The 22,586-nt window shown below is 45.8% G+C and overlaps 1 protein-coding gene across 8 annotated transcripts in view; it reads left to right on the top strand.

Annotated features, from left to right (window-relative positions):
- KANSL3 (KAT8 regulatory NSL complex subunit 3) overlaps positions 1-22,586 on the top strand; it is a 596,819-nt gene that overhangs the window by 215,329 nt on the left and 358,904 nt on the right. For all 8 annotated transcript variants that reach the window (XM_085634440.1, XM_085634436.1, XM_085634437.1 and 5 more), the window contains exons 7-8: positions 171-287; positions 17,171-17,272. In XM_085634440.1, the coding sequence (XP_085490566.1) occupies positions 171-287; positions 17,171-17,272 (219 nt within the window). The remainder of the gene's footprint in view (positions 1-170; positions 288-17,170; positions 17,273-22,586) is intronic.

Below are 22,586 nucleotides of genomic sequence, written 5' to 3'. Positions count from 1 at the left end.
TTGTTGTGCCTTGTTGTTTGCTGTTGTCTTCTCTTTATTCTTCTTCTTCCCATATGTAGTTCTGCTTGTCTTTCTTCTCTTTGATTATACCTCTTTTTTTTAGTTCTATTTTTTATTTTTTGCATCCAACATCTTTCTGACTTTAATTTTGTTTCTCCTTGCTTCCTCAGAGTAAGCTTCCTGGTTCTCCTTTGATCCTGATTGCTCCTTCAGGACCCTCCAGTTCTTCATTTCCCACCTCTCGGAGGCACCGCTTCTGGCAGTCACAGCTCTCCTGCTTGGGAAAGGTAAATTCTCCAAATGATAGATGTAATTTTTCTTCTTTCTTCGCATATGTCTTAGTCCAACATCATATCGTGTAGGGTTGCGACTTACCTCCATGTCATCAGGGCACCAGTTCCATTTCAAGGTTTTCAACAAACAACTTATTGTGTTCTGGAGATTAATGTCGAAGATTGCTTCCATTGTGGTTTTTGGACTGATACTTTAGAAGCATGGTTTCTTTAGATTTTTATTGTGATTTTGCAGGAGAGAAATAATCAATAAGAACATATTTTGGTTTCAGTGCGTCAGATACTTTAGTTCGTGTTACAACATATGAAGGGGTAAAAAACTATATTTATCACCTTCCTCTTCATTCTTGGGGTTTTCCAATTAAGTTACATTGAGACATCTTGCATTGTTTGAGTGTCTATTAGAAGTCACAAAATGGATGTTCTTCAGAAGGGAGTGCCACAGACTGGAGTTCCCAGTAGTTTTCATGTCCAAACCAGCAGTGGGAGACCGGCCACTATAACTATGTGCAAGTTGTAAACTCTCAAATTAAAAAAGAAAAGCTTTGCATTTGTTCCAAAAATATTGCACAGTTTCCATCAACCATCAGTCTTGAGTTACAACTAATAAAAGGGAAAATGTAGCAAACCTTCACTGCAACTGATTACCCGCCAAATAACAGAGACACAATCCCATATGTTGGGTAACAACTTTATTGTACTCGAAAGTGTCTACAAGTGAACATCCATCATATTTATAAAGTTTCTTTAGTCAATGTGTTCGGTGAAAGTAATTTGTTGCTGACAGTGACGATGGTCTAAACAATGTCCTTTTATAAAACGCAAATCATAGTTCACCAGTGCCACATACATTGTGAGTGCATAATTTATTTCACAATAAAGTAATGCTGTGCTAAAAGAAAGTACTTGGCTAATAACACAGCCCAGTGCATTTAAGATCTGCCTTGTCCTGGTCCATTTGAAGTTATCTTTATTCCAAGTGATATCCTGTACTACTGATATCCTGTATCCTGTACTGAACATGGAGGTGAGTAGTTCTTGTAGTCACTGCTGGAAAGCTGTCCCCAAAGAATATTCATTTTCTTCTTCTCACCATGTCCTCCCCCTTCATGCTGTTACACTCTGTCTCCTTCTCTATCACATTTTTTGTTGTCACTATCTATACATTAATCTCCATTATCTCCATCTTTCCCTTCATCTGTGACAATATTTCTTTACTTCTTCCCGTCTGTACCTCCCTGATATCTCTTTCTGCATTATCTGGTTTCTCTTGGCCATTCCCTTTCATACGTTTTCCTGTCCCTTTCGCCCACTCTTTCTATCTCTGTTACTATCTGACTGTTTTTTAAAAGTTATCTCTCATAATTCCCCTGGCCTACATTGTTTGTTACTATTTACTTGTTACAATTATATCCCGTTTGCTCTTAACTTTGGTGTGCTTAATTTTCTCTCATAGTCTGTTGTTTTAATCCCCCTAGTCACTCTCTACATTGGTGTAGTTCATTTGTACCCGCCATCATGGAATCACCCTCTTTGAGTGGCAGAAGTTGATTTTTTTAATCTATTCTGCCTTTAAGACTGCCAGGACTAACCAGTTCTCATGAATGAGCAGGCCTAGGCACTGGTGGGAAGTCTCATAAGCCCTTTCATTAACGCTCTTACCATTCTGCTTGTAAAAAGTAGAATATCTGGTCATCTCCCTGGGGTATCTGAATGTCGCAATCATGTGTACCTTCACAAGGAGAACTTGCATCCTGATTGATTGAGATGGATCAAGTGTTGTAATAGCTCATGCAATGCATCATAAATGCTTAAAAGCCCTTTCAACATGCCCACTAAAAATCTCTATAGATGTCAGAGGTTAAATACATTTGGCTGTGGCCACGCTTAATACCTATCTGCATGCAAATCTGGAGAGCTAAATTCTTGTTCCGCCATAACCAAACCAAGCTCTTGTGGGCAGTACTGCGGACTCCGGCTTGTGGTCTCTCTGGTGAGCAAGTAGGTTGTGCGACTTGAACTATTTTGATGTCAAGGTAGGTTCATTCCAGGGGTCTTAGTACAAGAATTATCTGGCACACACCATGGCCACCACAACACTTAAGCATACTTCCTAAATCAACTAATTGGAAACTTGCCACTGTGTCCCTGGGTACCACCATTTGCTGATGAAGAATTTGTATTTCGTGGTCTGAGACTATTTGTTTTTATTGATCCTCTCTTTCTCACTCCTGACATTGCTTGTTTTATCTGCTTCTGGAACCTGCCCAGTCTTTTAAAGTGTTGGTGTACACTGCTGTAGTAACATTTATCACTGAGAATTTCCAACCTGATGGGTACTAATTTAAGCACTTCAGTCTACGAAAACTACCAAAGATAGAGAACTGTAGTTTCAGGAAAGTTTTTTTTCTTTCCTATTTCCTCCTTCTTTGTTACTTTTTTTCCTAAAGGGTTCCTTTGTTTTAACTGGAGTCCAACCTCCCCTTTTTCGAAAACTGGAATTGGTGGTGTTTGTAAGGTATAGGCGCCAAAAGGAAAATCACAATAATATGTCCTTGATTAAGTAAATGACGGTGCTATAAGGTGAAAAGTACCACCCTTCTTCCCAGAATCAGGGCCTAGACCCAGTCAAAACAAAAAGCAATCCCTAGCACTCGTACTGAAAATGAATGTTTTAGAAGTATTACGAGTTTCCACAAAAGCAATTAAAACACATTAGCAAAAGAATGAGTTAGTCTTTCTTCACTCCTCCAGTTCGTTGTTTATTGGTTTCTATTCTTCACAGTATTTTCAGACAGCCAACACGTGTTTCGTCGCCACAAGGGAATGTAGTCCCGCGACTTTTTCAAGGCTGTGTTTACAGAAAGAATAAAAAGAACTAGCGTATATCCTAAATAAGAACGCATCAGAGCATTTAACAATAAAACACCCACAGGTGGAACTTGCCAAAGAAAAGTGAAGAGCTCGCCATTATTCAGATACATAATATACTATGGAAGTACTTTAAACGGCCTAACAGTATAGCTGAAAAGCTAGAAGAATCAACTATGACCCTAATTAAGATGGAGAGAGTAAACCGTGCTATTTGTGCATATGATCTGACCCATAACGTTTCATTTGTGTGATAACACAAAGGTGGAACCATTGTAAGAATAATGGAAGAGGCAAAATTTATATATAACGTGATGTGATTGTGGCTAGTATTTTTAAAGATGACCAATGGCCCGGTGAACTCACGGAATCGTAACGGCAGTGCAAACCACGTGCTATAGAATGTGTATTTAACGTGATAACCGGCGTAACAGACATAAACCATATCTACCTCTTTCTTGCTTGGATAATGTTTCTAAAAACAGTAATTGACCACAAATTAAAAAATAAGCAGAGGACAAGAACGATAACGTTAAATGCGCTCAAAACAATAGTTTTAATAGGTACATAATAAAGTAATATGTGACCTACTTATAGGGCGGTGATAATTCCAAACCGCCAAATGGTGTCAGTAGTGGTGGCGTCACTTGGCAGCAAAATAAAACTGCTTTCGATTCATAAGTGGTTTCCCATTCAATACTGCAAAATTTAAAGTTCCAAAATCAGGAAACTGTTCATATATGCCGAGGGTCAAACAAAAATAACCTAGCAGTCTAATGGCACGTAGCAAAGTATATGGTATCAAGGAATATAAATAGTAAATACTAACATCAAATCAAACCGACAAATCCTTAAAAACGACGTAAGAAGTTATTGAGAACCATATCCTACTCAGTTGTGCCCATATTTAAATAAAGTGCCAATATGCTCGAATCTTAACTGTTCTATATGTCCCGAATATGGCTATATATAGAGAAACGAGTATGCTGTCGTTAAACGGGCAAGAGAGCGGTATGCTAACTCTAGTGACAAACGTATGTATAAAAACTCACTTGTTAACTTTACGTGTCAATGACAATTAAACCAATACTGGCTGTAAGAGTTCCCATAATTTCTAAGACCAAATTTCTAACATGCGGAGTAGTGGGTGTCCGGTTAGACCATGCTCCGATCCTTCGTGTATCTATTAAGCTTGCATATCACAGTGTGCTTACCGTTTTAAGTAGAATAGCATTAACGAGCGTGACGCCAGCTTCTCCAGGTATCTTAAGCTCCCGAGTACGTGAACGTATGGCAAAATCTTTCTCTTTTTGAGGAAATCGGACGTGATCTCGTTCTCACGTTACTTCGAACAACATCACGTGTCATAACATTATGAGTAAAATAAAGGAAGGGCTAGAGTGTGTTATCTAAACCGGCGGCCATTTTGAGACAGGAATAAAGTCCCAAAATAAGAGTAAACTTAGGTGAGTGTTTGTGTGGTTTTAACAAGAATACTTATAGAAGTGATCCGTGAGAGTCGGCGATATAGTATAAAAGCCAACAATTCTCTCCATCTATTAGACTCAGTACATAGAGCACCAATAACTACTACAATATCAGCGAAAATGGTAGTTATTAAGACATAATTTGCAATTTTGAAGATAAATAACATTTTTCATGAGATAATGACCCTGAATATACTTTAATTGAGAGCATGAAAGTAAAGACAGCTCAATGAGAAAAACATTCATGTCAAACATGTTACAAAGCATAACCATATTGTCATATATTTAAGGTATACATGGGGTCAGAGTAAATTCTACCGGTGATTAGAACCGGTGGTGTACCTTAAATATGGTCGTTGTGGGTTTATATCTGATTGGTTACGATTAATTAGGAAGCTTAGAAAATCATCCTATCCGATAGAAAACCACTATGAATACCACTTGCTGGATTATTTACCTAAAAAGTAGTGTAGCTCATGATCAATATTAAGACCCTGTTCCACACTGTTCAGTTTTAAAATCCATAAGGCCTCTTTCTGTCTCAACGTAAGTTCCCTGTTACCCCCCCTCGGGTTACTGGGGACATGTTCAATACCATAGAATTTGAAAGTGCGGTTAGGTGTCTGGGCAGAGCAGATTGACATGTGTGCTGCAACCTCCCCTTTTTGTTTCCTTTCTCCGTCACGATTCAGTTTTTCCTAATCGCATTTATCTGATAGACTTCTCACCGCAGATTCCTTACCTTAGAATATTTCCTGGAGATCAGACTGGATCCGGAAAATCTTGAGCAGTAACTCTGCGCGCCAGTGGGTGGTGTGTCGATCGGTTCCGTGTCTGCTGTGCCACAAGTGACATGTGTGGTTCATATATAGGCTTCACTATTTTCTCTCTGCGCCTTCAATGCAGATCTGGAGAGAGCTATCTCAGTCTTTTTATGGGCTACTTTTTTTGACTTTTTGTTTAAATTCTTTTTGAGCTGAGCTGCCAATATGCATTAGGGATGTCCCCCTGTTGAGTGATGAACCCCATGGTGTTTTGGGAGCATGCCCTAAAGCTCTTGGTCACCTGACAACAGATGACTTCGCACCGCACCACTCATGAGCAAGGGCCCGGGCCCTCTCTGAGTTTTTCCCACCAGTCGTTGTCACGCTCTAAAACTTTGTCGGGTAACTCCCACAAGAAAAAGAAGACAAAGATGGCGAAGTGTTGTTCGACTCTGCTGCGTGGATCCTGGTCATCGGACAAGGTGCGTGAATGGCGCCACAAATCTAGACCCGGCTCCCACACAGAAGCTACAGGGCCCGGGTCCGGGTATGGTCCGTGTCTCTTAGTTTCCTGGAACTAGAGCGATTCCCCGACAGCCCCCCACACCCCCAGCTTAAAGAACTAAAGAACTTTGAGGCGATGCAACTCATTTTTGTCCGAGCTGACGCCTCTGGAGCATCTTTGCGCCTGTTGAGTTTGGCAGGTGCCCCAACTGGATTTCTGCTGGTGCGTTCGCCCTCTGCACCTGTCGGTCACTTTGATCTGTTCCCTGATTAGGCTCTGGTTATATTTGTATTGAAATTTATAAAGCGCAAGCTGTGACCCTACGGGTTTCCAGGTGCTCTGACAAAATGGCGTCACCAATGCTGAGAGGGGTCGAACAAGGAGCCATCAGACTACTGGAAAGAGACAGGTTCTTTCTGAATTCCATTAGCGAGTTAATCTGTCTAATTCCCTGAGGGAGCTCATTCCACATCCGAGCACCCACTACACTAAAGGCTCTTCCACCCATCCTTGAGCGTTTAAATCTAGCTTGGGCCAACAGACTGGCGCTAGAAGAGCGCAGCTGTCTTGTGGGGGAGTAATAGGTAAATCTTTCCTGGAGAGGGGCTGGGCCCATCCTGTGGGTAGCTTTGTAGATTAGACAGAGGGACTTAAAAAGAACCCTTTCTCTAACTGGTAGCCAGTGGAGCTCGTATAGCGCCTGAGTAGAGGAAGAGTCATGCTTGCGGTTTAACGCCAATTCCGCAGCAGCTGATTGGATTCTCTGTAACCCCTGCAGAATATATTGAGGGGCTCCTAAATACAAGGAGTTACAGTAATCCAGTCTGCTTAGTACCGTACTCCTTACAACCGTGTTACGGGCGTAATTGGGCAGAAGTGGAAGGATTCGGCGGAGAAGCCGTAGTAGCCCAAAACAGAAGCTGGCCGTCTTATTTGCCTGCGAGTCCAGCTGGAGATTAGTATCGAACAAAAAACCAAGATTCCGTATTGTTTTGGCTGGCACCAGTGGAGCCTCGTCCGGAACGAGCCTGAAGTCCACTGGTGAGTGTTGGATCTGTCTTAACGGTGAGTAGTAAAGTAGCTCGGTTTTATCTGCATTGAACTGCAGGCAGTTATTCTGAAGCCAGTCAATGGTCATCCACATGCAGGTCTGAAAATGTTCAAGGGGGACTGACTGTCTTCCTTCCAGTGAAAAAACCAACTGCGTATCATCTGCGTAGTTGATTAATTCCACCCCTGACGCCTTGATGATCGCAAACAACGGCTGTAGATATATATTAAACAATATGGGGCTGATGCTAGAGCCCTGCGGTACTCCAAAGGCGACGGGGGTTCTTTCCGAGGAAAAAGGCCCCAGGGTCACCACTTGGTGTCTTCCCGCCAAATAGGTGCGGATCCACTTTAGTGCCCGGCCCTTCACCCCAAACTCCTCCAAGCGCTCCAGCAGGAATGAATGGCTCACTGTATCAAATGCGGCTGACATATCCAGGAGCACTAAAACAGCAGTGCTCCCGTTGTCAGCCCGCATTCGCATGTTGTCCAGCATAGTGACCAGAGCTGACTCCGTTCCGTGACCGGGACGGAAGCCAAACTGGTCCCTATCCAACAAATGGTATTCCTCTAAATAGTCGGAGAGGGACCTACTCACGACCTTTTCTAGGATTTTAATAGGAAAAGGAAGGAGAGATATTGGTCGGAAGCTAGCCGGATTAGTAGGGTCCAGGGTAGGTTTTTTGATAAGGGGTGAGACCATCGCCTGTTTCCAACCCTCTGGAACCAGACCCACTTCCAGAGGCTGGTTGCAAATCTGGCGTAGCCAGGGGAAGGTCAGGCGGCCATAGATCTTCCACATCTTCTGAGGCAAGGGGTCCAGAGGGGAACCGGAGGAAATACTAAAGGCTGTCGTATCGAACGACCGATCCGTAAAAGTGGGGAAAGAAGCCAAAGAGCAATGGCAGGACGACCTCCTGGTCGCCTCCTTATCTGAATCCTGACTGTTTATTTTGTTGCCCTTAAAATGATCGACTATCTTAGCCACTTTATCCCTAAAATGGGTGGCGATCTCATTGCATAGCTTTTGTGAGGCTACCACTTTATTCTCTAGACAACGCGGTGCCAAGATGGTTCTTACAATTTTAATGAGTATGTGATCTTCCCTGGAGTCTGTTCCAGGGGTGCCTTTCCCGTGGTACTGTTGCCGGCGACGCTCCTCGATGGTGCTGACTCGGATACAGAGAAGGGCTGGCATTGTCCTACATCGACACCGACTGGGCCAATACCATCCAGGTCAGAAATAGTGCCTCCTTTTACTGACAGTGATTGGGGCGGATCCGAGGATCCCTATGGTTATCCCGACCCCCTCCCCTGTTCAAGACCCCTTGGCCGAGGATATCTGGTATGAAGAACTGACTAATGCTAGTGGTCTGGACACTTCTCCTGATGCTGGCCTAGTCTCCTCCTAGTGTGACAACAGAGGAAGGTCCTGAACCTTAATCTGCCCTCAGTGACGGTCAAGACGGAGGTGCTTCAACTCTGTCCCCCACAGAACCTCTTCTCCCCTTTAATGAACCTTCACTGATGGCCTGGGCCAAGCCATTCACACGCTTTCCTGTGCAAAGGCTTAGTGCCCGACACAATTTCCTCACTCCTTGGAACCCAGCTTTCTTTACCCAACACCACACCGGGAGAGCCTGGTTGTCCAATCCTCCACCTCCAAGGCCAACCATGGGGCCTTCCCTAGCACAACACTGGATAGGGAACCCTGGAAGCCAGTGGGCACCTTCAGCCAGAGGATTCTGTCTTCCACCATCCTTGCACTGCAGTCCGTGAATACTGCATGCCTCTTGGGCTGGTATTCCCAGACAGTTTGGGACCATGTAAAGTGCTGCTCATGGTCTCAGAGGAGGCCTGAACCGTCCTGTCCCATGCTATTGTCAGAGACAGGGATGCAGCAAAGTTCACAATACACTGCAGACTGGATGCAACAGACTCACTAGGTAGAACAAATGCTTTGTCGTTGTCACTTCCTCACCACCCCTGGCTTCAGTTAACTGGCTTTTAGGGGGATGTCCAGACATCCATTATGGACATGCCATTCAATAGCACTCAGTGCCCTTCAGTGGCAACAGTCTGTTTGGCAATAAGGCAGATTTGGCATTCAACCGCTTTAGGGACAGCAGGACGATCATCAGGTCATTGGGACTCTCTACGGCCTCACACCACCTTATTTCTGCCTTTCGCCCCTTCTGGATACCCTCATGGGTGATTAGACACGCCCTACAAATTCACATAACAACATAACGTCCTTTTCCGCCCAGCCACTCTAGCCAGCAGACTACTCAATTCTTTCATGGCTGTGGTTCTTACAAGCTTCATGAGACACAAGGCCAGGGATCTGTCCAGCTTACCGCCCCCGGCAGCTGCAGCCTTAAGACCTCTTTAATATGCCCTCTTACCAACATGGGCAACCAGTCGGGAGTGGAATCCAGCATCACCTGCCACAATGGTGGTTTGTAATTTCAGACAAATGGGTGCTCCAAATTGTTCAGCGTGATTGAGCCCTTCCATTCATGGACACCCTGTCACCCATAACAGCATCTTCCGAGCGGCTGAAAGAGGACTACCTCTCCCAGTTGCGTCGGGAAGTACAGGTTCTTCTGGACAAAGGAGCTATCAGGAAGGTGCCGACATCAGAAGTAGGTCGTGGTTTCTATTTCTGCTACTCCCTTCGCTGAAGAAGGACTGATGCTTCTGCCCTATTCTAGATCTACACCTCCTCAACTACTTTCTGAAAAAGGAGAAACTCAAAATGCGCATGTTTGCTCAGGTCGTGTCGGCTCTGGAACGTGGAGACTAGTTTGTAGCACTGGACTTGCTGGACATATTTCCATAAAGCCATCCTGAGAGCCCACAGACGTTACCTGCAGTTCAAGATGGGCAAAGCGCACATTCAGTGTGCTGTAATCCCCTTTAGCCTTACCAGCGCACCTCAGGTGTTCACAAAGGTGATGGCAGTGGTAGCAGCCTATCTACAGAGTTGAAAGTGGGCTCGTCTGAGGCTGTCATCTCCCACCTCCAGACTACGGCAGAACTCCTTCATTTGCTGGGGTTCACTATAAATGTGACAAAGTATTACCTGACTCCCATTCCGACACTCCCTTTCATCGCGCCATTCTGTAAACAGCGCAGTTCTGTGCCTACTTCTTGGAGTGGCGAGTCCAGTATATTCAGGCTATGATTTTGATGATTCCGCCTCGGTCCTGGTTTTTGGTCAGACTGACTGTTGGGCTACTGGGTCTCATGGTCCCTTGCATTTTGCTAGTAAAGCATGCCCACTGGCATGTGCAAGCTCTGCAGTGGGGCCTGTAATCCCAGTGGGCATGTGTAGAAAAGGGCCCCTTTTTGCATGGTTGACCTCCACTTTTTGCCTGATGTTTGATACCCCTTGACTAAGTGTCCCCTGGGTTCCTGCTAATCAGGTACCCAGGACTGTACCTTTGTACCCCCAAATGGCACATCTCTGGCCACATGTAAGTCCCTTGCAAAAGGTACCATGGGTACTAAGGGCACTGTGACCAGGGAAGGCCTCTGAGGACTGCAGCACATATTGTGCCAACCTTAGAGGCTCTGTACCTGAACACATCCACACACTGCCATTTCAGGCTGCGTATTGTGGTTCAGAGAAACATGTAGTGTCAACATGGTACACATACCTGTGTGCCATGCCTACAACCCACTGCCTGTGGTATAGGTAAGATACCCCTCTAGCTGGGTGCACTATACTACTAGTGAGGGTACAGTTGCATGAGCCCTGTACCCCTACAGTGTCTAAGTCCATTCTTAGGCATTCTAAGTGCAGTAAAGCCATAAAGAGCATATGGTTTGGGACTTTGTCATTATGAACTCCACAGCACCATGATGGCTTTACTGATTTCTGGAAAGTTTGGTATCAAACCTCTCTGTTCATTAAACCCACACTGATGCCAGGGTTGGATTTAATGTGAAATGCACTCAAAGGGCAGAATATATGATGTTACCCCGCATGTCAACACCACGCATACCACCACAATGCATTTGTAACAACGGAAGTGCTGTCACAACGTGTTTGGACCACAACGCATACTTTTACATCGCATATCCCTTTACCACGCCTACCATTACATTGCAAAGGCATGCGTGGTAAAGGCATATACTTTGTAAAAGTGGTTAAGGTAAGTATGTATATATATATATATATGTGTGTGTGTGTATATATATATGTGTGTGTGTATATATATATGTGTGTGTATATATATATATGTGTGTGTGTATATATATATGTGTGTGTGTGTGTGTGTGTGTGTGTGTGTATATTTATATATATTCACTGAAAAAACAATAGGTTTCACACACGTTATAGTTACGAATTAGCATTTAAAAAACCTTGCAAATTCACTTAAAAAACCATAGGTTTCACACATGTTATAGTTAGCTGGACATTTCACTCATAAAAAACCAATGAAATTCCCCCGTTATAGTTAGTGCAGGCAACTATAACTCACGCGACCGCAATCCTCTGCTGATGACGTCAGATATTACATCACTGTATTTAGACACTTATTTACCCAGGTCTTCTTCCATTAATCTTTAGCTATACATATATTACAAATATTTATTTTTCATAAAGACACATATGTCATCAGTAATGTAATATCGCGCACAATAACTTTGGCGCCGGTCGACGAATCCTCGCGAAATTTTCAAAACTAATGGGGCGCTACGCTCCGCTCCTACCCTGAAAGTCTCGGGGAGATTCGTCAAGGGGGGGCTGAGAAAAAAGGGGGGTCCCAAAACGCGTTTTTCCCATGCATTTTTGCCTTAGGACCTTTAGACACAGCTACAGCCCGAACGGCTGAACAGAGTTACTTGAAATTTGGCAGAGAGGTAGCGTACAGGTCAAGGAAGTGCCTTTTGTAGGTCTGGTGTAAATCTGTTCAGTAGTTGAGAAAATAGCATTTAAATCAATATATATATCTGTGGCAGCTTATGGTGCGCTTACCGTGCGCTTACGGTAAGCTTACCGTACGCGTACGGTGCCGTGCGCGAGCGCGATTCTGATTGGCTGTTAGATCTTAGTAAACATTCGAATCGGTCGAAACCAGGAAGCGGCGGCCGCCATTTTCTCTCTCGCACTCTGAGGGGGGGCGGAAAAACAAAGGGTGAAAACATGCAAAGGGGCAGGTTAAACAGCTCCTAACCACCTAGACTTCATCAAGGTGTACCAAAAGAACCCCCCAAGCAAAAAATTCAATTTTTTTTTTTTTCGAAAAAACGCCGATTACGCTTACCGTACGCGTACGGTAAAACGTAATTTAAGATAAAACAGTATACACACTTTCCCACCCCCGTGTGCAAATGGTGCCTGCAGGGGGGCAGGAGCCTAGTCCTGGTTGGGTAGGGTTCCCTATCCTCAAGATGGCGAGAGCCCGGATTCGTGCTTCACCTCGCCTCCCCAGCCCCTGCCAACCTGAGGGGTGGGGTTGGTAGAGGCTGGCACACCCCCTTTCCTCACTTGGGTTTTTCCGCCGATCGTTCCGCCAGAGTGGGGGTCAGAACCGGTGGGGGCCAGTTGCTGAGTACAGCAAGTTGCCTGGAGAAGCTCACAAAGGCAGCATGCCTTTGAAGCTTACCCTGCCCATCCTGGGGGAGGAGACCTGGCACCTCGCCCAGGATGTGCATTCTTCCAGGCCCACGAGAGCGGATGGCTCTCTACCCAGGGGTCCAGCAAAATGTCTGCTGGGTGGCAGCCTAGGCAGCCTCTCAGTCAGAACGCTGGTTGTTGGTTAGTTTCAGGGGGCATCTCTAAGATCCCCTCTGTCATGCATTTTGCATTAAATCCCACACTGGCATCAGTGTGGGTTTAATGTGCTGAGAAGTTTGATACCAAACTTCTCAGTCTTCAGTGTAGCCATCATGGTGCTGTGGAGTTCGTAATGTCGACCTCCCAGCACCATATACTCTTAATGGCAACACTGCACTTACAGGGCCCAGGAATAGACCTGGGCACTGTAGGGGTACAGGGCTCATGCACCTGTACCCTCACCCCTGGCATAAGGCACCCAGCTAGAGGGGTGACTGATGTATGCCAGGGCAGTGGTTTGTGGGCAAGGCACACAGGGAGGTGTGCCATGTCGTCTTTGTGTTTTGTTCTGCACCCAGACACTCAGCCTGTGTGTCAAGGTACAAGGCCTCTAAGGGTGGCACAATAAGTGCTGCAGCCCTTAGAGGCCTTCTCTGGTCACAGTGCCCTGGGTACCTATGGTACCATTTACCAGGGGCTTACATGTGGCCAGAGATGTGGCCAGAGATGCCAATTGGGTTTAGGCTTCAATACAGTTTTATTGAAGGAACACAGGCCCTGGGCACCTGATTGGCAGGAGCCCAGGGCACACGCAGTCAAAGTACATCAGCAATTCAGCAAAAAGTGGGGGCATACCATGCAAGAAAGATGGCACTTTCTCACAGTGGGCCACTTGGACTCGGGCTGTGGGCAGATGTGGGTCCAGCGGCGGATTTTCAGTACCTCAGGGCAGAATTTTTTCTTTAGAGTTGGTTTCTTCTGGACAGGTCTGCTGTCCATGGGGGATTTAAAATCTTTGTTGAAGGCAGGCAGTGCTCACAGGATTTTGGGGGTCGCTGGGCCTGCAGGACGAGTTGACTTTTGTAGCATAGGGCGAAAGGCCGCAGCCTGGCCGGCAGGGCTGACGCCAAGTCAGTCATTGGTTCTCCTTCTTTCTTGCTGGTGTGTCTCTTCGGCATCCAGGCTTCATAGGTCGTCAAAAATCTGGTTTCAAGGTCTAGGGGTGCCACCTAAATACTAGAATTAGGGGCGTTACAGGGTAGTGACAGGTTGGGACCAATGGGTTACTTACCTGCGGTGTCTGCACCCTGTTGCCTGCCACCCTTCTGTAGGATGGGGCATAGCCCTAGCCCTGAATGGATAATTTCCACCATTTTCAAAATGGTTGTCACAGAAAAATGAGCTTAACTTCACATCCAGCACCTGACGGGTGGAGTTGGCGAAGTGGGGCACACCTCCTTTTCTCACTAAGTTTTCTTGACGGTTCTCCCACCAAAAGTGGGGGTTTGAACCAGGGGCTGCCATCTGTTGCTAGCAGCAGAGGCTGGGATCGCGTTACAAAAGCGGCAAGGCATATGAAGTTTCCCTCTCAAGCACTGTGCTGATTCCGGGGAAGAGGAGCTACATCACCACCCAGGATGGACTTTGTTTCTGGCCTCGAGAGGAGGGGCTCTCGACCCAGGGGTCCAAAAACATGTCTGGTGGTGGCAGACTTCCTAAAGCAATTAAGAGACCACACCAGGGTTGGTAGGTTTTCAGGGGGCACCTCTGAGGTGCCCTCTTAGTACATGTTTTAATAAATCCAATATTGGCATCAGTGTGGGTTTATCAACAGGTGTCATTTGGTCCCAAACACTCCTGGGTTCAGTGAGGCTACCAAGGTGCTGGGGAACTCAAGTTGTCGAATTTCCAGCCCATGTACTCTTTATGGCCTCCCTGGCACTTACAATATTAAAAATCAACGTAAATATTGTAAGGGCCTATCAGCTCATGCAGCTATGCCCACATCTGAGATATAGTTCATCCTGCCTTAGGGCTTGTAAGGCCTTCTAGGGGGTGACCTGCCTATACCTTAAGCAGTGCTGTTTTGACATGACACACAGGCAGTGTGACATGTCAACTTTGTTGTTTTTTTTCTGCACCAAGGCATGCGGTCTGCTGTGGCAGTTAGCATGGCCTTGGTGAGGGGTCCCTAGGGGACCCCCTTCAGCTCCCATGCCCTAGGCACCAGGGTACCATTTACTAGGGTCTTAAGTTGTGCCAATCGTGGTATTGTTTAGGGAAGGAGCTCTGGCCCAGGGGACCTATTTTACCTGGACCCTGTGCACTTCAAAAGGAACCACACCATTTTCCAGGCAAAAAGTGGGGGTGCTAACCAAGTCAAAATAGGCCGTTCTCACAGTGACACATTTCATCTTGAGTGAGACTTAGGACTGTTGTATATCTGCTTGCAGATACCACCCTTGCCTGTTCTTAAGAAGATCAGGACAGACCGGGCCCATGTCATCTTTGTGGCTCCTGTTGGGGCACAGAAAGTACGGTAACCCGAACTCCTGAGCGTGAGCATCAGTCCTCCCGTCAGACTGCTCCTTCAGGAGGATCTCCTGTCACAGCAATATGGCAGGGTTCTACATTAGAACTTACTCTTTCTCCTCCTCTATGTGGAGATTGAGTGGCTTAATTTGACAGTTTTTGATTTTTCCCTCGGAAGCCTGTGACGTTATACTGGCAGCTTGGCGTCTCTCAACAAAGACTGTATATTCCTAACATTGGCACAGGTTTGTGGCTTGATATCCTGAACAGTATATTGATCCGCTTTCTGCACCTTTGTCTAAGGTTTTGCAGTTTGTTTTATCTTTGGCCTGGCAAGACTTTGCTTTGGGCACAATTAAAGGGTATTTTTCGGCCTTTTCGTCTATCTCATGGGTGCCGGATCAACCCCTCTTGTTCAAGTCACCTGTTGTGGCTTGTTCCCTGAAAGGATTTCAACATGTGTTTCCATCAAAATCCTTCATTACCCCCATGAGACCTTAACTTGGTTTTAACCTTTTTAATGTGTTTGCACCTTTGAGCCTATGCATAGCTGCCCCCTGTGTCTCTTAACGATCAAGCCAATCTTTTTGGTGGCCATTACAACAGCCAGGAGGATTAGCAAGCTTTAGGTACTTTCTGAACACCCTCTATACACCAAATTATTTCCAGACAAACTGGTTCTCCGCACCTATGCCTCTTTGGCCCAAAAGTGTTGATGCCTTTCCATGTTGGCCAAAGCATCAGGCTACTGACCTTCGCTCTGCCACACCCTTCTAAGGAGGAGAAGAGACTCTATCGCCTGGACCCAAAATGAGTATTGTTTTTCTTCATCAGTTGCACCAGAGAACACCAGGTGGATGATCAACTCTTCGTTGGGTTTGCTGGGGTAAAGATAGAGAAAGCAGGGCTCCACCACAGCCAAGCCTGTGACCACTGGGTAAGCCTGTGGAGTCCCTGTCCTGGACATCTGTCAGGCTGCTACATGGATATCTCTGCACACTTTTAGAAAGCAATACTGCCTTGACAGTCTGGTCCGTCATGACAGGCACTGTGCCTGTTTGGTCCCCCAAACATTTTGGCCTGAGACTGTTAGCAGACCCACCTTTGAGGAAATATTGCTTGGGTATGTATTCTAAGGATTCTGCTGCTAGACGTCTCTACCAGATGAGGCATTACCAATGTTAAGTAGTTTGTTTATCTGATAGAGACTCTGTCTAGCTGTAGATTTCTTACCAACCCTCCCGGCTTCTACGAACATTTTATCCTGCATAGAATGGTCCCAGTAGGTCCTTAATATCTGCTCGCTGGTCCATAAGCCTTCTATTGTGGCTCTGCTTATCTGGTGAGGAAATTTCAGGAAAACAAACTGATGCCTGTGTGCTGTGCTGGGGTGGGGTCTATATAGGCATAGCGCATGTCGGTGCAGGAATGTGGAGCTAATCAGCACCACCTACCAGCACAGCGAGCTACTGCTCAAGATTTGTTTGCAGATCCAGTCTGATGTCTGGGCAATAGTCTAAGTTAACAAATCTGCGACTAGATAGTCACTGCCAGATTGGGTGTTACCAAAGGTAATTAGGTTGTTCTTTCGTTCCAGTGTTTTTCCTTGTTGTCTCTTCCCCCTTTTTACTTCACATCTTCTCTTTTGCCAGTATTCTTTTCTTGCAAGGTGCTACTTTTGTTCTTCTGTTTTCCTTTACTATCCCTTCTATGTTTCTCTTGTTATTTTGGTAATTGTCCCTCCTCTTTCATTTTTTCCTGAAGCCCTATTTGCTTTTCTGTTTCCACTTCTCTTCGTCACACAAACTTTGCTTCTGTATCCCCCCCCACCTGTGCCCACCTTTTCCTTATGGTCTTTCACTTGCATCTTTTCCTCACTCACTGTCCCTCTTAACCACTTTGTTTTTTACTAGTCTGCCAATATTGTTTATCTGTTTCCCTAGACAGCCCCTCATGATCTTCTGTTTCAACTTGAGCCAATTTTTGAATGCTTCCCCCTCCATATTTTCCACTGTTCTATCATTTTTATTTCAGGTCCCGTTTTTTCTCCTGTTTTCAATTTGTAACCTCTTTTACTAATCTTTCTCTTTTCTGTGCAGGTTATTCCAGTGGCGACACACTTGACTAATAATGGAGTTGGTGTCGGAGTGCTGCAGTGCCTCGAACACATGATTGGAGGGTTGCGGGGCAAAGTAAATGAGGTACAGTGAGGAATGTGGTAGAAAATCATTTTGATGCTGTGAAAGCCTCTGAACACAAAAGCAATTCACAGTTGAGGTGGCAAAATGAAAGTCACTTGAGTTCACAACTGATTGGGAAAATGACATTCATTGAGATTCATAACTGCAATGTTTCTGGTGGTTACAGTACACTAAGCTCCCTGGCTTACAAAAAATGCTCTTCTGCAGATTAATTTAAAGTCGTTACCTTGAGTACTAGTTTTGTAATTGCACCACCACACACCAAGACATTTTTGTATGTGCACCACATGCAGACCAAGCATATGGAATTCCAGTCTTCTATCTGCTATATTTTATCTGGGGTACTCCCATTAAACTCTTCTGTTCCTTGTACACATTTGCTCACAAGAACAGTGTGGTTTGGAGAGCAGTAGTTGGCCCAATTCAAGACCGTAAATGGGACGCATACTTTTATTTGTGTCACAGACTATTTTACCTTCTATAATAGGACAACCAGTATAATGTTGCCTTAGCTTTTGGGGTCGGACACACTGCAGGGCAATGAACCAGTGACAGAAAGATGGTTCTCCTGTAATCAGGCTTGCATAGGTGTAGTTGTTTCCTAGCTATTGGACACGCACCATGTTGCTTTAACTGATGAGGTGGCTCAGTTCACTAGATTATTTGTTGCACTCAGCTCATATGAGCAATTCCAGCGAGATTAGAATACTTTGGGTGACTCATCTGATGCCTTGAACCAGGAGACTGATGCACCATGAAATGATTGTGTGACCCAAAATCCCATAAACCATTTTGCATAGTACCGTACCACCCAAACAGCACAGACATATTAGCCTTAGTCGAAAAAGCAGAGAGCAAGTCTTGATGCAATGATGTTACTTTGTCACACCAAGGGATGTCACCACCCTATCTTGAATTGCACTTTGAAGGGATTGGATCAGTTTAACAGTCAAATGGAGGAATAAAGGTTATTTGTGTGACACATTTTATGGCACCAAAAACTGTGGCTTTTAAAACCTATATTTTCCATATTTCCCTGAACTGCTATTATTATTTTGAAGTACACATTTTATCTAGAGAGAGGCTGAGTTTCAGTCTGATTTCCCTGTGACCAGCTTATTGTTCTCAGTGCATTTAAGAAAATGACAACCCAAATCATTCAGCTAAGCTTTACTCTTGTCAGATTGGGTGTCTTGTGAGATTTGGGGCCTGATTTAGATCTTGACGGACGGGTTACTCCGTCACAACAGTGATGGTTATCCCGTCCGCTGAACTATTAATCCCATAGGATATAATTCATTATTTTTATTTCAGCGGCGGAATATCCATCCCTTTTGTGATGTAGTAACCTGTCCATAAAGATCTAAATCATGCCCTTAGTCTGGATTCCCTATGTGGTGCGGGGCACAGCATTTTTCATTTTCAACCATTTATATTGATTTTTTTACAGTGTACACAATAGTGTAGTCAACAATAAATGAATCGAATTGACATTAGCGTATATGTTCCCTTCAAGGTCTACACATTCTATGCAAAAGGTGTTTGATACAACAGGAGATACTGGTTCAGGTTTTATAATCGGCAAACAGTGTTTAAAACAAGCATAACTGACAGGTTGTAAGAGACATTAGCAGTCCAAATCCCAATCAATGCACTAAGCAAACAGTATAGCTTTGGCTGTTGAAATCCAGGGTTTATAATCTATACAAGCATTAGGCAAGACCACAAAGGTGTTCACAGTATAAGGAACAGCTTCCGGCATTCTATATTGGCTAACACTCCGCAAGATACACTATGAAGTAAGGCACACTATGGGGGGGGGGGGGGGGGGGTGGTGAAGGGATGGGGTGGGAGGGGGAACAAGGAAGAAGACACCAGGTGATATTTGTAAACTGTAGTATTGTGCGTTAAGCAGTCACTGTCCCCCATCCCCCATGTCATCTCGGGGCTCTTCAAAGAGCACTTGTAACTCATGTAGAAGTGGATCCCAGTCCAGCTCAATGGGGGGTTGTACGCAGGCCTCTAACCTCTTCCCTACAGAACGCCACCGATTTGACTGTACCCCATTTCAAAGTGTGCCCGGAAACCAGTAACATATATCAGAAAGTTGATCATCTTTCCTACTCAACGCGATGATCCTCTTCATGATAAGTAGATCAGGGTCTAACCAGTTGGAAGCGCTGTAGGTAGCTGGCTCTGTATGTACTATGCCAAATTAAGGTATAGTGTGCACAGAGTCCAGTGGATCCCCAAAGGGTAGGCAGAGGTAAACGTAGATAATTCCTCACTCTCTATGTGTGGTAGTGTGGGTGAGCAGTTAGGCTCTATCAGAGGGTAGTGTTAAGCATTTTTTGTACACATTCAATAAGCAAATGATGTCACACACTCAAAGACTGAACCCAGGCCAATTTGTTTGTATCAAAAAATATTATTTAGTTATTTTATTTCTAGAACCAAGCCAAGCCTGATGCAGGTAAGTGAAGTAATACTTTGGCAGGTATAATGTAGTTCAATATAATTGGAATGCAGTTGGATGCAATTGGTTTGTTTACAGATAAATACACAGTCAAAATTACTTTACAGTTACTTTTGAGATTAGTTGCACATTACTTTGCAGATTACTTTTTAAGTTACTTTTTCTACTCGGTGTGATATGCCTAGATATCACATTGGGACATTTCCTAGACAAAAGGTAAGTAATTCAGTTTTGGTACATTTGCAATTTTTCAAGGTTTCAAATAAGCCAACTCCACACTTAAAAGAATTTTCAAAGAAAAGCAGTCAATGCAATCCTATGGGAGGAAATCGGTTTACAGGTAAGTACTTGGTTTTGGGAGTTAGGTTTCTGGGGTTAGAACCAGGGTTCCCCCAGGGTCAAGGATGCACTCTTGTTACACCCTCAGCGGCACTAGGGTGGCCGGGTGCAGAGTGCTGAGGCCCAATGTTATCCAGTAGGGGATGGGGGCCTCCGGTTGGTGGCTGCTGGCGAGCAGGCCACTGGGTTTTGGAAGCAAAGCTCCTGGACTTTAAATCAGTGCAAATGGGGGTTTAGGCCAGCACAAAAGATGCACCCTCAGCTGCACTTGGGCGGCCAGTGCAGAGTGCTGAGACCCAATGTTATCCAATAAGGGGATAGGGGGCCTCCGGTTGGTGGCTACTCACTGGCAGGCCACAAGGTTGTGGGAGCACAGATCCTGTACTTATGCTCAGGATAAAGGGGGATCTGATTTAGCACACAAGGTGCACCCAGAGCGGCACAGTGGCGGCCGGATGCAGGGTGCTGTTTTGGCATCTGGTGCCCTGTTTTTTTCCATGGGAGTTGCTGGTTTTGGATTTTGGTTGCAGGCTCGGTCCAGAGAGGCTTCCAGGAGGAACCAATATGGGCAGGTAAGTTGGAGGGCTCGGGGATATAGGTACACCTCGGGTTCTTTTCTCCAGGGCGCAAGGCGGCTAGATGCAGGGGGTGTCTTTTGATGTCGGATTTCACCTTACTGGTCCATTCGCGTTGGGGAAGTCTCTGTGCAGAGGCTGCAAGCGACGTCGGGGAGTGCTGGAGGGGTCAACCCATGATGGGAGTCAGGTTCTGGAGTGCTGGGGGACCTTGCTGGGACTGGTGTTCTGGTGGGATCTGGGTTCAGGCAGTTGGGTGCAGTGGTGGTTCCAGGAGTCTGGTTTCTTTGTCCTCAGCAGGCCCAGAGACTGTCTTGGAAGTTTCTTTTGATCAGACTGCTGTTCATAGGAGATCCGCTATTTGTTGAAGGCAGTCAGTCCTCCAAGTGTTCTGGAGGTTGCTGGCTGCAGGACAAGGCGACTTTTGGCGCAGGATCTCTGGAAACTGCAGACGGGCCGTCAGGGCTGGGGCCAAGTCAGTTCTTCTCTGCAGTCTCCTCTGCTGGGTGTCTTTTTTCATCCTTTTTCTTCATAGGTTGCGGTAATCTGTCTTCTTGGTTCAGGGCTACCCCCTAAATACTGTATTTAGGGGGCGTTTTAGGGGTTTCGAGGTCAGTAGCCAGTGGGCTACTGACCTTAGGGTGACTACACCCTTGGTGTGCTCACCTCACTTGGGGGGAAGGGGCACAATCCCTAATCCTGCAAGATGGAGAAAGACCCACAGATGATGGACGGAATGCAGAGCAAATCAAACATTCACCCCTAGTCAAGATATCTGGGTTAAATTAATCGTTCTTTTGCTCACCATGCCATCCCAAGATGGCGACACTGAAGAGTGGGCCTCACATCGCCTCCCCCACCTGAGGGGTGAGGTTGGCAGAGGTGGGCACACCTGGGCTGCTCTAATTTTCTCACCTTTCTTCCCTCTGAAAAGGAGGGGAGACAGGATGGGGGCCTGCCCCTGTTAGCAAGAGAAGCTGGGGGTCACGTTACAAAGGCGGCAAGGCCTGTGAAGATCCCCTGCCACAGATGGCTCTTTCTGGCCTGGTAGAGGTGCACCCACCTATGCCCAGGAAAGGCTTTGTTTCGGGCTCAGGATGCGAAGGCTCCCGCCCCAGGGGTCCAGAAACATATCTCGTGGTGGCAGGCTGGGGTTTACCAGTAAGGGAACCCACCAGAGGCTAGTCGTTTTTCAGGAGGTATCTCTAAGATGCCCTCTGAGTGCATTGTAGAATAAATCCCACACTGGCATCAGTGTGGGTTTATTATCCTGAGAAGTTTGATACCAAACATCCCGGAATTCAGTAAAGCCATTATGGTGCTGTGGAGTACGTAATGACCAACTCCCAGACCATATTCTCTTTATGGCATTACTGCACTTACAATGTCTAAGAATGGACTTAGACACTGTAGGAGTGCAGGGCTCATGTACCTGTGCCCTCACGAGTGGCATAGTGCACCCTGCTAGAAGGGTGGCTGACCTATGCCATAGGCAGCGGGTCGTAGGCATGGCACACAGGGATATGTGCCATGTTTAGACTTCACTTGCCTCTGCACCAAAACACGCAGCCTTCAATGTGTGTGTGTGTGTGTGTGTGTGTGTGTGTAGTTAGTTACGGTACAGGGCCTCTGAGGGTGGCACAATATGTGCTGCAGCCCTTAGAGGCCTTCCCTGATCACAGTGCCCTTAGTACCCATGGTACCTTTTACAAGGGACTGACATGTGGCCAGAGAGGTACCAATTGGCGTACAATGTACAGTGTTGGGAAGGAGCACTAGCCCTGGGAACCTGATTGGCAGGGACCCAGGGCACATCAAGTCAAAGTGCATCAAAAATCTGCCAAAAAGTGTGTGTGGGGGAGGTTACTGCAACAACTTCCTATACAAGCTCCCACCCCAGCCGAAAGGTCATCAGACTCAGCCA

This window comes from Triturus cristatus, chromosome 11, assembly GCF_964204655.1.
Source record: "Triturus cristatus chromosome 11, aTriCri1.1, whole genome shotgun sequence".
Classification (NCBI taxonomy): Eukaryota; Metazoa; Chordata; class Amphibia; order Caudata; family Salamandridae; genus Triturus; species Triturus cristatus.
The sequence above is the reverse complement of the archived record's forward strand: the minus strand, read 5'-3'. Positions and strand labels throughout refer to the sequence as shown.